The sequence below is a fragment of the Elephantulus edwardii genome, unplaced genomic scaffold (assembly GCF_000299155.1).
Source record: "Elephantulus edwardii isolate Elephantulus edwardi_28Jun2011 unplaced genomic scaffold, EleEdw1.0 scaffold00216, whole genome shotgun sequence".
NCBI lineage: Eukaryota > Metazoa > Chordata > Mammalia > Macroscelidea > Macroscelididae > Elephantulus > Elephantulus edwardii.
The window spans coordinates 339,003-355,260 of NW_006399966.1; the positions used below are offsets into that span (position 1 = coordinate 339,003).

Sequence of the window (16,258 nt, forward strand, 5' to 3'; positions counted from 1 at the left end):
CAGAAGGGACTAGGGCTCCGGACGCTGCCCCTGCCGGCATGCTCATGGGTAAGCTGGGTGGCGTCTGCCAGTGTGTGCGGGCTGGGGTGATGACAACTGAAGCCAGGACCAGACGGCAAGGCTGACACCTTGCCTCTGTTAGGGCAATAGGTAGTCAGAAGGGCTCTGGGGGAAGTGGGAGCTCTACTCTCACCCATCCTGCACCTACAAGGAATTTGTTCTCCTGTACGTCTTGCCTGAGAAAAGCCAGAGTCTCGTGGGTGGGGTAGAGGATGGTGCCAGCTGTTGGAGCTGAGAGTGTATGGGAAGCCCCTCGCACTCCAGTCGGGGACAGGGTCTGTCTCCGGGCACTGGGCCATTCTGCTCCGTGGACTGGGATACGGGATCCCTGTCCGGGAGTTGACGGGTGCAGTGGGAGTGGCGGCATTAGGAGGCTGTGGGCTCCCCCTGAACTCTGCTTTGTCCTCAACAGGCATTTCAGCATGGAGAGTGGAGCCGGCGCAGCCACCACCCCCAGGGCACTGCCTTACTACGTGGCCTTCTCCCAGCTGCTGGGTCTGACCTTGGTGGCCATGACGGGTGCCTGGCTCGGCCTGTACCGAGGGGGCATCGCCTGGGAGAGCACCTTGCAGTTCAATGTGCACCCCCTCTGCATGATCATCGGCCTGGTCTTCCTGCAAGCTGATGGTAAGTCCCCTATGGGGTGTTCCTGAGAGTAGAGCTGGCCCCGGTGTCCCTGGGAACGGGGCTTGCAGAGATCCTTCTCCTTGTGGTCCCCTCTACTTAGACAAACCTAAGACTCTAGAAAATGCAGAGATGGAAGCTAGGCTGAGCCTGGGGACACTGAGAGCCCAGACTGGCCCTGAGGCTGGCAGCTGGCAGTCCTTTCCAATTTGTCCCAGCACTTGTATTCTGGCTTTAACGAGGAGTGCAAAGGCTGTGTGTGGCCCAGGGCAGGCGGGTTGTGCTGGCTGGGCACCGGGCTGCCTTCCTCGGGGGTGGTTTGTGCTTGGAGAAAGGTGTGCTTGAGTGTGGAGGGATACTGAGCTCGGCTGAGCCGCAGCACCTCCCTGAGACAGGGTGTGAGGCCGCCATCCTGCCTGCTGAACTAAAACCTCTATATGGTTGGCCCATTTCCCCTGGATGTCGCCTTGGTCACAGTCACCCCTTAGAAGCAAAATCCTAAGAGGACCCTGTGCACGCTGGCCCTGCCCCTCAGCTGCTCACCAGGCTTCAGTCTGGACTGTTGTGGGGATCAACATAGCCGGAAGGTGAACTTAGAAATGGGGCATCTCGCTGTGACCAGGCCAGATGGTCAGTTTGGGTGGGTTCTTAGAGGGACCACGCAGTGCTGTGGGTGAATGGGGCTGGGAGCGGCACTGGGGATTGGCTGGGATTCCCGGGCTTGGGATCCCTTGCCAGGCCTCACTAGGGCCTCACCCCTGGCCACGGGGGCCTCCCTGCTGCTGTGGCAGAGAGGCCTGAGCACAGCTGTGTTCACCGTCGTCCTCTCATAAGCCCTGCTAGTGTACCGCGTCTTCAGGAATGAGGCCAAACGCACAACCAAAGTGCTGCACGGGCTGCTCCACGTCCTGGCCTTTATCATCGCGCTGGTGGGTGAGTTCTCGGCAAGGCCTTCCCTCATCTTGCCCGACAAGTAGATGCGCTACGTGACTCCGCTGTTCTGGGGCCCCCCCCACCCCTTCTAGCCATCCTAGGCAGTGACACTCAGTGGTGGTGGCAATAGGATTGGGACTGAAGCCCAGAAGTTCCAACCAGCCGGGCTTCCCTGGGGTCATCTCCCCCCTCCCTTTCCCATGTCCAGCCCTGTCCTCACGTCACCTGTCCTCTTTGCTCCAGGCTTGGTGGCCGTGTTTGACTACCACCGGAAGAAGGACTATGCTGACCTGTACAGCCTGCACAGCTGGTGTGGGATCGTCGTCTTTGTCCTTTACTTTGTGCAGGTGTGTCCTTTCAGCCCCTCAGGTCCCTGCACCCCAAAAAGGGCTTGACAGAGATAGTGTGAAGGAGAAAATACTAGAGCCCATTTTCCAGAGTCCCGAAGATGCAACATTGGCTTTAGTATGGATAGAAGGATGCTGTCTTCAGATTGTGAAATAAGTCAGCTCTTCTAGCAAAGGATGTCTTAGATTCCAGGTGGCTGGCCTGCTGGCTGGCTCAGTCCATGTGACTGAGCACGTGCATATGATGGGCAAAGCTAAGGCCTCTAGCATCTGGGGGCCAGAACCCTTTCCCTGAGTGCACAGTGCTTCCCCTGCACATGCTCTGAAGATGGAAGAAATCAAGTAGATGGAGGAGGAGCTGGCAGTATTCACTTACAAACGGCCTCCTGGTTGGCCAGCTGGTGGCCAGCCAGGTAGGTGGCCAGCCTTGCTCGGCCCCCCAGCACCTCCCCTCCTCTCCTCTCCTAGTGGCTCGTGGGCTTCAGCTTCTTCCTGTTCCCTGGAGTTTCCTTTACTCTGCGAAGCCGCTACCGCCCACAGCATATCTTCTTTGGTGCCACTATCTTTCTCTTTTCCGTGAGCACGGCCCTGCTTGGCCTGAAGGAGGCGCTGCTGTTTAAACTTGGGTGAGTTCCCCATGACACAAGAAAGTGAGTCCCCCAGTCCCTCACGAAGATGGGGCCCTGCTTTCTGAGCCAGCCTTTTGTAGTGTTCAAGCAACATTCATTTTCCTGTCAAGGTTGAGGGTGGAGGGGAGCTGGTGGTGGACCACCGGGGCATCTTCCTGGCCCGGTGCGTGAATGGCATTTGCCTAACTGTGTTCTACTTGGGTGGCTTTCCTCCTACATCTCAACCCTGCAGGACCAAGTACAGCACATTCGAGCCGGAAGGTGTCCTGGCCAACGTGCTGGGCCTGCTGCTGGCCTGCTTTGGCATGGTCGTGGTCTACATCTTGACTCGCCCTGAGTGGAAGCGGCCACCCCAGGCTGAAGAACAAGCTCTCTCAATGGACTTCAAGACGCTGACTGAGGGAGACAGTCCCAGCTCCCAGTGACTGTGTGTGGCCTGTCGTCGCCTCTCTGGGTTTATCATGCTTCTTTATGCCCACTCCCCATGCAGGCTGTCTTCAGGATTCGCGGCTCCTTGGTGGGGTGCTCCTGCAGTGGCTGCGGGGGGTGGGGTGCAGCTGTATTTTAAACAAATTTCTTGGATTTTGCGCTTGTCCTCTCTCTGCCATTTTGCTTTAGACTAGTCCTAGTAGTCCATGCCTATGCGCTTGTCATTCATTCAAGAGAGGTGTTGGATGGGTTTGAGTAGGAAGTTCCTGATAAGGAGACAGCTGAAGTCTCCACCTCAAAGCAGTGGGGCTGTGGGCCTCCCTGAGCAGAGAAGAAGGGTGTGGGGGTACCTGAGGGCCTCAGGGACAGGCCTGAATTCACAACAGGAGCCCCGCTCACCTGAACAGCACGTGCTGTGTATGGCTTATCCTTTGGCTGTAGAAGGGAGTGATGCTATGTGTAAAATATGTTGTTGAGAGTAGGGCTCCTCAGGAGAGGGGAGGGACTGCCCCCTACGAAGTCAAGGCCCAGCAGCAAGCCTGGATCCTTCCCATTTCTATGATGGTCCCTGCACGGCTGGCCTGCTCCCTGCTGACCTCACAGCTCCCCTCAACCTGGGCCTGGATTTTCACTTAAAGGTTTTTGCTTGTGCAGGCTCAGCTTTGACAAGGCAGTTTTGTTTTTTTTTTTTAAAAAAAAAGAAACACCCCTGCGAACCTGCCATTGTTGGGGAGATTCTTGCTTCTGTTGGGAGAGAAGCCTCTTCCTCTTCCTGGTGTGGGTCCTTGGAGGAAGGTAATTGGGTGGTTGCTGGGTGGTGTCTGGACACGCTGGCCCATGGACTTAGCTGAGTCACTGTTTGGCTTTGGGCTGGAAACAGCATGATTAGAGCCGAGAGTGTGCTCTTCAGACTTGGCAGTGGCTCTCCTTGTTTTCCTCATTGGTTTTTGAGGAGCACGACAGAGTCTCAGGCAGTTTACTTAAATGAAGAAATTCATAAAAGTCCTGAATTTGACTACTGTTCTCTTTTAGTGGTTGCCTTTTTCAAACCCAAATGCTGCCTTATACAAGTGGGCTAGTCTCCGTCCGCTGATGGCGGGATTTTCAGTCACCGGCCTTTCCTTCGGGTCCTGCTTGGGCAGTGTCTCTGCCTGGGTGCCATGTGTACTCTGCCCTCTGTGGCCTGCCTTGGGTGATGGCATAGATTGTGGCCCTCGCCCCAGCAAGGGCTCCATCAGTTCTTCACTCACCTGGCACACTTGATGTTTACATGTGGAAAATCCCCACCTTGGACAAACTGCCAAAGTTATTACAATCATGCATTTCCCTTGCCAGAATGCCACTTAAATGGAGCCTTAGGTTTGCAATGAAAGTTGTGAACTGGTCTGGTTTTCTAGATTGCGTGCTGGAGAATACAGAGCCAAAAGAAGGCCCCCCCCCCCCCAGCTCCCCGGCAAAGTCAGATCTGTCCTGACTTATGTTGCCTGTGGCCAATCTTCTGTGAAGTACAGTGTGTTTTTGTGTAACAGATAATTCAATAAATGTCTGCAGCAAACCTCCTGCCTATTATCTTCATTTACTGTGGCAATAAAAGGAGCCAGTGCTCTTAGCAGAGTCAGATGAGTTACTTTGACGGCTGTGAGGAAAGAAATAGCTGCGGGCTGGGCACTGAAGGTAAAGTGATTAATGATGTTTATCATGGTGCGGAGGCTGAAATGGCCTTGCTTGTTCAGTCTCTGTCCGGGAGGCAGCTCTTCCATGTAGTTAAGAGAAACCCTTTTCTCAGCCCAGAGAATGGCTTGGAGGGTGGAGCTGCAAGAGCCTGATAAGGTCCCTGGCAATACATTTCCCTCTATATTCAATTGATGCTTTTCCTTTTAAAATAGGTCTTTGTTCCTTAGTAAGAGGAGCGAAGCTTTTAGAACAGGCTGTGATGGCATTTAAGATCAAGTCTTACAGCTCAGACGAGAGCTTTGCTTTTAGTAAATTTAGGTGCACATTTTGTACTGTGTTCCTGAGACCACTGTTACCAAAGACCAAGGCCTTTCAATGAGCTGGAGCTGGCTGAGGCATGGCTGGCACTGTGTAGTTGGAACAAATTTGAATTTGTAAAATGTGGGTGAACTGGAATGGGAGTCTTAGAAGAGGCGTAGTGAACTTTTTCAGGATTTCCTGATTCAGGAGACGGGATTATTGCCAAGACTGTGGTGAGCAATACACATTGAAAGTGGCATAACTGGCTGCCATCTTTGATCCTGGTACTGTGGTTTTTAACTCTGCTGGTCAAGAGATTTGGTTGCTATGCAGTGTGTGTGCTGCCTTTGTTTTACAAAGAGGGAGATGAAGTTTTCAGCTGGTGTCAAGTTGTATTTCCCCTGTTCATCATTCTGGTACATATACATTTTACAAATTTGGTCTCATTAGCCATTTCTAAGCTGGGAAATAGCAGTTTGAAACTCTGCTGAAAACAACTTAAAAACTTACTAGGGAGCTTACTCTGAGTTCTACAGCAAATCCTCTTGTAAAGAACTCTTTTTGTTACATGTAACATGAATATTTAGTTCCTAACATTTGTTTAGGGAGTTCTCATGGCCTAGTGGTAAGAAATTGCACTGTAATCCCAAAGACACAAAGTCCGAAACTACCAACTGCTCCAAGGGAGGACAGGCAGTCTCCTCTGGAAACTCGCTGGAGGGTCAGTCAGTTATGAGTCAGTTCTGACTCCCAGCACACAACAACATCTGTTTAGTCTGAACTCTGTTGAATCTGGTGACTGCTGTGTTTGAGGCCTGCAGTCTCCCACATCGGTGCTGCTCTGTGGACTTCATAGTACATAACCTGATAAACGTCAAGCCTGGGCAGAAGGCTCTTGACTCTTAAAGTCATCTCACTTCAGGATTTATAGGATAGCCTGAAAATCTCCTGGGCTACCTTCTTCAGCTGTTTGTGAATATTCAGCTCCTCCCTGAAGGCTCCCGTTAGGAGTGTGACCCCTTTCTCCTTATGTAAAGCTAACGGAACACAACAGGTGTCTCAGGCAAATGGGCTTCTGAGCACAGCTCTGGGTGGGTCTTCCTTCATTACAGGGTCATACAGACACCTAGGAATGCTCTCTCCTCTTCCTGGAAATGGGTTTCTGGTGGCCTAGTGGGTGAGTAGTTGAGCTGCCAATCTAAATGCAGGTGGTTCAAATTCACTAACTGCTCAGAGGGGGACAGATGAGTAAGATGCTCCTGTGTGATTTACAGCCTCTGAAAACCCACTGGAGACTCCCTGGCAATCAGATTCCTGGGGATGGTACAACAGCATGGCCAAGTCTCTTGTTTTTAAAGCTGGAAGATGAGATTGCCCAACCTCATCAGTTTTTGCCTCCCCCGGTCCCTGTGGGCACGCATGTGCGGTGGCACATCTAAACCAGGAGGAATGCAGACCAAGTGAGTGTATGGGTTGGTATTTTGGAGAATCAAGAAAGACCTCTCCTAAAAAAAAAAAAAGAAAAAAGAAAGACCTCTCCTGAGTTTGTTTTGTGTCTACTCTGAGTGGGTTTATTCAGGTTCATTTCCTTGAGAATTATCTTTTGGAATCGTTACCTTTCTCTTGTCTCGGAATATTCCAGGCATCCTTCCAGGACACGACAGGGTTTCTGCTAATTTCTTACTCGTTCAGTTTTGATGAAGGGGCTGAGCAGGCAGTCCCTGCCAGAGTCCTCCAACTTCGCTTTGAAGCACTCCTGGTATCCAGGCTGGGATGACTGGTCATGGCCTGAGGGCTTCCTGTGTGCCCAGCTCCAGTTGTTCAGGGAAATGGCTATAATTACAGAGCAGGAATGTTTAGCACAATCTGATATCTAGAGGAAGTGGTCTCTTTCCTTGCTTGTCCCTGAAGTAGACAAAGGCTGCCGTGGGCAGGAAAGGCTGAAGGGCTCAGTGCCGGCCACTGGAAGTTACCGAGTCTCCAGCAGTCTCAGGAAACCTGTAGTCTTCTCTATGGGGAAGATGAAAATCCTTGCCAGATTCTGAAGGAAAAAATAAAGCCACTGGAAGCAGCGGGCATTTCTGACCAAGTTAGCCTTTGGATCTATAGCTAAGACTGTCTCCTCACTTCAGTCTTGGGTTTTGGTAAGGTAGCCGGATTGGGGGTGATTAAGATGAAACGAGAAGAGCTCAAAGCTTCCTTACGGCTGGAGAAGAAAGGCCTACCGAAGAAAAAGTCTCCTTTTGTCAGCGAGCTCCTTGGGCCTTGCTGATAGGCCCTTTGAACCATCTTGTCCACAGCACACCACCTGCCTATCTTGGTGTCTAATTCCGAGGGCTACATGATGTCCTCAGTGAATAAATGCATCAGAGGATGGCTCTGGATGTCCAGTAGGACATATTTAGAAGCTGGCCTTAACTTGAACTTCTCTGGGAGGCGGCTTCCACAACATGTCAGGCCTCTCTGGAGGGTGATCTAGGATCCAGCCTCCTGGAGAGGTGGTGCTACTGAGCAGAAAAGAACCACAATGGCTGCATGTTTCCAAGTGGTCACCATTTATAAATAAGTACATTTGCTTTCATACATACAGTTCATTGTACAGATGACGATCTGTATACATGGGGCAGGAAAATGCATTCATTTAAACTTTTCACATCTATCTCACACAGCTCACATGTACAGACAATAAAACTGTTCAAGCAAGTACAGCAAAGGAAAATGTCTTTCCTTATACACAAGGGGCAGAGGCCTCTGCTGGGCGTGGGACATCCCCACTGCACGAGTTCACAACTGTGTGGTGTTCAATATATCAGGATAGAGAACAAACATGCATTGGATAATATACTGTACAGAGAAAGTCCTTTACATCTGAGTTATAGAAAACCTAAAGGAAAACTAAGTGCATTAAAGCTTTTTCCAGCAAGTGTCTTGAAAGGACAGCAAAGAGAAGTTAGAATCAAAATCATATTAATACAAATCACTCTTTAATTGTAGACTGTACATGTCTGTACTAATTAAAATCATCTTGGTTTGGAGGAGACAGAACAGAGACAAAGATGCTGTGCTCGAATGGAAAGGAGGCCATGCCTGAGAATGGCACCTGCCCTGAGCCCGATGAGGAACTGGCCCCACTCAGCAGGAATCAGCCAAAGAAAACCAAAACAACCCAAACCAAACACAACAGGAACTGTAATTTACAGGATTTCCAAAATAACTTGTGGATAAAGTGGAGATCTGGAGCTGGCTTCCCGCCCCCGCCCCCACTAAGTTGGTGCACAGTAAGGCAGGTACATTCAAGTACTTAATTTTCCAGAATTGACTTTCCACCTGGTCTTGGGGACTGAAGCGCCCAAGTCCCCAAACCAGACTTTGTTAGTGATTAGCAAAAGAAAAATCTGGCCAGCAAGTGCTACAAAAACAAAGCGGTTAGGCTATTTCTTTACACAGAGTGGGTCTATCTGAAACACAAGTGACACTGGCCTGCATCTATTTGCACTCAGCTAAAACCTGACAGCTCAGCTTAGTGTGGGTATCAGAGTCAGCAGGAAGAAATGTTAAGATGTGGGTGAGGAAACATGAAAGTAACGCTTGCTTTTTGGTGTCCAATTATGCATTCATTTGGTACTGACTTTCAAAGCTCTGACTGTGGTCAGCATGTGGCCACAAGCATCTCGGGGTGGTTCAGCTGCTGTGAGGCATTGGACACCGAAATGAAGGTTACCAACACTTCAGCCCTTGAGTGGTCTGTTAGAAAAGGAGTTGATGAAAACCCAGTGATTATTCAAGTAGCACTGCACAGTGGCTCCACCAGCCCCATTGTGCTTGTGTCCAGGCCCCCAGCCAGCCACCTTTTTCTTGGGAGCAGCCAGAGCAGAGTTCAAGGCATTGCATGGTGAAGGTTTCCATGACACGTCTTTGTAGGTAGCTCTTACCCCTAAGCCCTTTGTTCAGTGTTGTCTGTCATGGTAGATGGTGTGGAATTCCTAGATGAAGAGAACGAGCCCACCTCTGTGGGCATGTAGCAGGGCAGCACGGTCCTCGGCGTGCGCATGGCAGCGGGCTGCCTGTGCAGGTGACTCTTGAGAAATGGGCAGCCCACCAACAGACAGGCAGGGCAGACGAGGCTGCTGAGCACTGAACGCCTCCACAGGGGTCTGGGCACTGGGGTGGGTGGGCACATTCTGCCCACAAGGGGCACCTGTTCCACTTGGTGGCAAAGATTAAGTTTTTGTCTAAGGTATTTCTGCAGTAGAAAAATAACTATCTGTGAATCAAACCACCCAACTGTGACACTTCAGAATTTTAGAGCTGGAGGCTGAAAAGAGCTGAGAGGAAGCGTGTTGACAGAAAAGAAAGAGATCCGAAGCGTGTTGACAGAAAAGAAAGAGATCCTCTATATACCCATTTATCTACCAGAGCAAGGGACTATTTGACTTCCTCCCAGCCTCTGTCTAGCTCAAGGTCCAAAGCAGGTGGTGGTAAAAGAGCTTTTCTTGCCACTTGTATGGCACAGAGAACGGAAAAACCCTTCTAGGCCTTCTTCCAGAACCCTTTGTGCCTATGGGTCAGCCTGCTTGCTGCCTGAGGAGTTGAAACCTCAGAGATGCTGCCATTCTTTGCTACCAGAGAAGCCTGGTGCAGAGCCACAGCGACACCTAGTGAGAAAGTTTGGTGAAGCACAGGTGACATCCACATGTCCTGCTGTATATGACTAAGTTTTAAGGAAAAACATGTTAAGGATACTAAATTAGATACTGATTGCTTTTTCTATTGGGTACATATCTGAAATATAAAAATACCAATATTTAGAGAAGGGGTTCATAAACTACTATACAATATAAGGACTGAGAAGACCTTTCTCTAAGCTGTTCTGTTTACAATAATTTAGGAAAAGTGTTTTTAATAATCCAGGCTTAACTACATAGCAACTTGGATATCTGGACGACGACCTGGGGTACTGTACATAATTCTAATTAGTGGAATTTTCCTGAGCCATCGAGTTTAACACATTGAAAAAGGGAGGGCATGTAGGTGAGGAAGGACAAGGGTTTGTGCTCTATTAACTTGGGACTTTTTAATAGTGCACGCCTGCAACCCGGGTGAGATACAACAGCAGATACAAAATGGTCTCCATTTTGTCCATGCCAAGTTTTCATGTTACACAGGTTTCCCCTTTACTTTGTAAATAAACATTGATTTTAATTGTTAATTGTGTGCCTTACTGATCCAGTAAATAAAGTAACCATGTCTCAGGAGTCCCTAAGAAAATTGCTGGAAAAGCACTTTAAAACCACTGCAAATATTTTTTTTTGTATTTAAAAATTCTGAATCTTTTTGATGCTTATATACAACAGTTATTTCTTGTGCTATAAATGTTGTGATCCACTGCTTGATTTCCTTTCTTTTCCCCTTTCTTCTTGTTCTCAAAAAATACACTAAAAGACAAGAGTAGTTTTGCTATTTTCTAATGAAGACATTACTCACACATAAATATCCAATATTTTTCAGAGTTATAAATTCAAACAGTAAAGTGCACCCATTTATAGACCATGATGTGATGGAAATCCATTAGTGCAAGAATTCTGGGGAAACTGCACACACATACACACACTGGGACACATGGAAGCTGAAGTTTGTCACCACTGTCTCCAGCTCAGGGCGATGTAAATTGGGTGAATGGAACCTACCAGTTTCAACTGAAAAAATTCCTCTGACCTGAAGCCAGGTTTTGAATTACCAAATATTCTTAGGGGAGAGGGTATCTTTAAAATACAGTAGTACTGAGATCATCCAATGGCAGTGAAGTAGCAAAACACGGCACAGACGGACTGCTTACAGGAAAAATTTGTTTCCTGGCCAAATAAGGCTCCAGCTGGTATTTTATGTTCAAAAACAACTGGCGCCCAGTAGTGATATTCACTCCCCCAACAATGGCTAAAAAAAGAATTGCATTTTGACACTAACATTTTAAGTGTTTTGCCCAAATAGGGCACAGACCGTAAGTTTCATGTATGTTCTGAAAAATGTAAAGAGAAGCCCGGGGAGAAGTGGCAGAGTATTTACTTTGAAAAACTGCAGAACCTGCTCATCTATCTAGACAGGTGAATGCACGTGGCATGTGTGGTGTTCCAAGGAAGCAGGTATACTTTTCTGAGAGAGACCTTGAGCATTTCTTGAGAATATAGTGGCCCCTCAGTGAGCACAGGTCTAAGATGAATCAAGAGGGCTGAGTCCTGGTCAAAAGGAGAGCTGAAAGGCCGCTGGGTCTGAGCTGGAGGAAGATGCTACAGCTGTATGGTTCACCTTCAGAGAGAGGGAGGGGCAGAGAAAGACGGGACGAGGGAGGGAGAAGGCTAACACTGATGCCCACCCACGGGGTCAAGCTGACTAGGAGTCCATAAACATCAGCGTGAGCGAGAAGAGTCTGGATTCTGACTCATCACAGCTATTTATGGGCAGTACAGAGACAAGTCCTGTTCCGTGCTTGGGTGCAGTGGGATCCATGTAATTAGCAGAATCTAAAGTAGAAATGCTCCTGATTTCAGCTTCATGTTGTGTATGTCTTAGCACTCTTTCAGGGGGCACTTACTATTGCAAACGGGTCTGGATGTTTATTCAGAAAGCTGTCCTTGTAGCCCTTTAGTACCCAGAACAGAATGATTCCTAACCAGAGAGTAGTTTTCTTCTATTGCGTTTGTTTGGCTAGGTTGTTTAGTCCTAAGGGTGGCGTGCACATCCTACCACCAGGCCTTGTAAGGCATGGCTTTTAGTGTCCCTGTTAGTCTCTGATGGAGTCCTCAGTTAGTCCAAGGTCAGGTTAGCAAATGATCACAAGATGGAGAGAGTACGCAGAACGACTGGACCAGAAAGCTCATCTATCTCATGTGCTCCTACTCAGGGCTCAAAAATGGGACTAAAGGTTGTCTTTCTTCAGCCTGAAACACTTTTTGCTGGGTCTGGTTTTCAATTCACTCTCACACACACAGACACACACTCTCTCTCTCACTCTCTCTCAACCCCACCTAACACAAATGCTCCAAGGGATGAGGAGAAGGAATTCTTGTAGTAACAGTGAAACTATGGATTGCTAATGGATTTAGACAACATTTGGAATGGAATTCAATGGGTGGAAACTATGGAGTCAGTCATATAGTTCCAAGAGAATCCAATTTGCTTCCCAAAGAATCAAGTTCTTCATTATATCATTAAGGGTTTGGTTGTTGTTTTGTGTTATTGGGTTGTTTTTTTTTTTTTTAAAAAAAAAAAAGAGGACTAGAAGAACAAAGTCTGGCTCTAGGTGAAGATCCAACTAATAAACTTATTCTACCAGCCAACCTTTGGGAAGAATTTCCTTTATTTGGTGGAATATAATGCTCAATGATGCTTCAGGATCTAAAAAGCAGATTCTTCTCAGATAACAGTTTCCTACAGCTGTTCACTGAGAATCTGGACCAAATTTTCTTTTTCTTCCTATATATTTATTTACCCTAGTGGTACAGTAGGTTAAGCATTTGAGCTAACTGAAAGGTTGATAGTTCAGACTTATTTGTCACTCCATGGGAGAAAGAGGAAGTAGTTTTTTTTCTGTAAAGATTTAGAGCCTTGAAAAACCCAAGGGGGCAGTTCTACTCTACTCTGTAAGGTCACAATGAGTAGAGAGCAGTGGGTTTGATGTTTTTGGACCTTCCATCCTGTGAAAATCAGTGATTTGCAGTGGTCGATTATTGACTGAAAACCTAAAGAGTAATTCTCAGTGAATTTTTTAAAAATATACTATTGTCATCCAATTTCCTTGGCTGAGTTAAATACTGAAAGAGCTGGCTGTCTGCTAAATGGCTCTGAAATAAATGACTTTTGGATAATCAATGGAGTGACATTTTAAACAATTAGGATTTTTTCCCCATCTGATTTAACAGACTCATCTCCGCTCTCCTCTATCCTTTAATCCCTTCATGAAGACTAGCAAGACTCTTCTGGACCTGATGGCTGGGGGAGCTGGCGGTTGGGCGAAAACCACTGGTCTAAGAATGCATGAGGGCGGGCTATTTGGATAACATTGGATAAGAATGCAAAGGCAAAGGGGCATCACACTCCAAAGTTCCTAGAAGAAAACAAACAACATCTTCCTTTTTTTTCCTAAAAAGGAGAAAGACATTTACACAACAAGAACATCAGTGAAAGCGATTGTCTCCTGGAAAAAGCTGACCAGTGTGTCTGATCTCCCTGGGTTAAAGCACACTGAACGGAAATCTCTTCGTTGGCATCTGAAGAGAGCATGTGGCTGGGGCACAGACAGGAGAAACTGAAGTCCTGGCTCCCTGGAGGCCAGCTTCCCAGTCGGCTGCATGCAAAGGATTTCAGCATGTGGGCTGCCACCTCTGAACACCACACAGAAACTACATGAGAAATTAAGCCAGAGAACTACTTTGAATGTGGAAACCAAGCCTGAAAATGTGCAGTGAAAACATATGGATCTCACCCCAACAAATGTCTTTTAGACATTAGACTCCACAAATGGTCTCTTTGGTTTGATAGGAGATGTCTGCCCTTGTCGAGAGTCCCGGGACAACTGCCTGTATAGGTTGTCCTGGTATGCCTGAGCCACAGGGAGGGTCCGAGCTACCTTCACGTCAGGGTACGAGGAGGCCTGGCTGACTCTCTCCAAGAGGTCTCCCCGGGACCCGTTAGCCAGCATCCCATGGGGACTGTAATAATCGTCCTCCAGCAAATGGCCATTCTGTGCATTGTTGGTTTTGTTATAAAAGGCAATGTTGCTGATGGATGACGGTGGACTGAAGGACTCAGGCTGAGGCAGGTTGCCTGGAGATGTGGGACTGATAACGGTATCCACTGACGACACTGCCCAGGTCCGATTCTGCTGGTGAAGGTGGGGGTACTGTTGAGTCCGGGCTGTCTTATCTATGATCCCCATAAATGGTGTGGTCCTGGATCGCGTGGGCTCACTCGGGTAACCTCCCTGAGTGGGAGATACCGGTGACAGCTCGTCACATGACCTATCATAAGCCGGTTTTAGTGGGATCTCCATTTGCTGGATAGAAGAAGAAGGCCGGAAGGTAGGCGTTAGGTTGGAGGTGGATGAGATACTATTGCTAGATGGAGAGAAGCGGAGGCCTACACTTTGGGAGTGAAGCAGTGGCCTGGGAGTTGGCGGGTGGGGCTTGATTTCATTAGGGTTGACACTAATAGGTCTTCTGATTAAATGTGACACATCAGGTGAACCTAGTTGGCTAGAGGAACGTTCCAGATCTAGTTTTGAGTGACAGACTGGGTAATAGGATGCTGACTGGCTACGGCCAATCTGTGGTGTCTGGCTGTATCTCATGCCACCTCGATATGCTGAGGAAGGTCGCTGGGGAAGATCTTCTTTGGTCAACCCTCCATGCTGACAGATAGCACCTGCACTCAGACTGGCCTGGACATGCTGCACAGGTCTCCCATCACCCACAATTCCCCCAATTGACCCCTGATAGACTAATCGGCTCTGACTTACTCCCATGTCTCCTTGTGAAGACTGGTATTTACCAGCCATTGAATGGGCAACTTGGCCATAGGCTCCCGTGGGGATGACAGTGCTTGAATGAACTGCCGAGCTGGGCTGGTTGCTTCGTACAATCTGGGCCTTGGCAGGCTGTAGCCTGAGCCCTTGCTGGGGAACTGCAACAGGAAGCTGAGGCATCTGGTAGGGTCGCTGGGCCATTTTAGATAGTGGAGATTTTGGTCTGCCAGGAAGCTGACTAACGTTTGTTTCTTGCTGATAGCGCACGGGTGAACCAGACTGGGACCTATAGACACTCATACTTTCAGCTGGAGGACTGGCTCGATACTGAGGGCCTCTCCGGAGAGGAGAAGGAGGAGGGCTTGGGTACTCTTTGCCCTGCCCTCCTACAGGAGGGGGGCTAAAACGATAGGATCCACTCTGATGAGCTGGGGATGTATGTGGTGGACTAGGCCTGTAATGAGAGTTCTGGTGAGTTGGAGAAAGAGCAGGTGAGGTGGACTGATAGCTCTGTCTAGTGGGAGAACCTACAGAACTATTAGACCGGAAGTCAAAAACCTGATGTGAGCCAAGAGGTGAGCTTGAGATGTAGGTGGACTCCCGATGGGCTGGAGAGGAGGGGGGGCTCTGGATTATTGGGAGCCCCTGACTGGGCCGAGCCTCGGTCTGGAGGCCAATGGAAACATTTTCAACATCCTGTTCCAGGTACTCTTCCTCAAACAGATCTTGTACAGCATACAGGTCTTCATGCTGCGGTTCAGGTTCTGTTTCTTCTGGTAACTGCTGCTGAGGCTGTTGCTGAGGTGGCGGTGGCGGCGGTGGCTGCTGCTGCTGCTGCTGCATCTGTCTACACTCTTCCTCCACTCTCAACAGAAGTCTCTGGATCTCACGGTTGTTTGGACACAGCTTGATGGCCTCGTTCAGGTCCTCTAAGGCTGCTGCAAACTGTCTGCTTGACAAAATGCAAACATAGCAACTGGGGTTATTTGGAATAAACCAGCATGGTCATGATTTCAGAACTGTGGAGGCATCTGTGGTTAACAGGGGGGTTGATATAGTTTGATTTGTAAGGAAGGAGATAGGGAGGCCGTCAGAGTCCAGAATGATTCTCAGCCCATCCAGCCTCCATCTTCCTTCTGGCCTCTCTGGGATCAATGGAGAAATATCCCCATTGTACAGTCCAGCCAGGCCCTTCAGGAAGATTCCCTTAGTGCCCAAACATATACCAGATAATACAGGGGTCAGGTGGGGTTGTCATTTACAGGGTCACTGTCAAATAGCTTAGGAATAAAACAGTTACTACAATATTTAAACATGAGCTGATCCAGCAGAAATTTTTCTTTATAGTCTCAATATTTTGGCTCCAAATTTCAGACCTGTTCCATCCTAGGCAAAAACCCTGTCTGTGCTCTATTCTGCCCTCAACCCCCACAGCACTTCTGCTTCTCCATTCTGCTGCATCAAAGCTGAACAGACGTTAGGCTTACTAACAAAGTAACTCAGATCTGGAGATGAGCAGACCCAAAGAGATTCTACTTTACAAATGAAGAACTAAACTATCATTGACATTTCTATCTTCTATATACATATTACTAAGAAAAGGGGCAACTAGCCTTATGGAACAGGAACAATTCAGAAGGGAAGAACATCTGATAATCAAGCTTCTACAATAAATGTGTTACCCCACCTAGCTGAGCCTTACATCACTGCCACCATCACCATTAGATTCCACTTGGGTTTGAGTT

The 16,258-nt window shown here is 48.3% G+C and overlaps 2 protein-coding genes across 2 annotated transcripts in view; one reads left to right on the forward strand and one right to left on the reverse strand.

Moving 5' to 3' along the window:
• Positions 1–482: 482 nt before the first annotated feature.
• Positions 483–3,018, forward strand: LOC102852717 (cytochrome b561-like). The gene is made up of 5 exons (XM_006897796.1): positions 483–687; positions 1,519–1,617; positions 1,861–1,964; positions 2,433–2,590; positions 2,826–3,018. Exons 1-5 carry the CDS (start codon positions 483–485, stop codon positions 3,016–3,018), a joined length of 759 nt encoding a protein of 252 aa, XP_006897858.1.
• Positions 3,019–13,490: 10,472 nt separating this feature from the next.
• Positions 13,491–16,258, reverse strand: part of TANC2 (tetratricopeptide repeat, ankyrin repeat and coiled-coil containing 2) — a 380,809-nt gene continuing 378,041 nt past the window's right edge. Inside the window, exon 25 of the mRNA XM_006897797.1 lies at positions 13,491–15,462. Coding sequence (XP_006897859.1) covers positions 13,491–15,462 — 1,972 coding nt within the window. The remainder of the gene's footprint in view (positions 15,463–16,258) is intronic.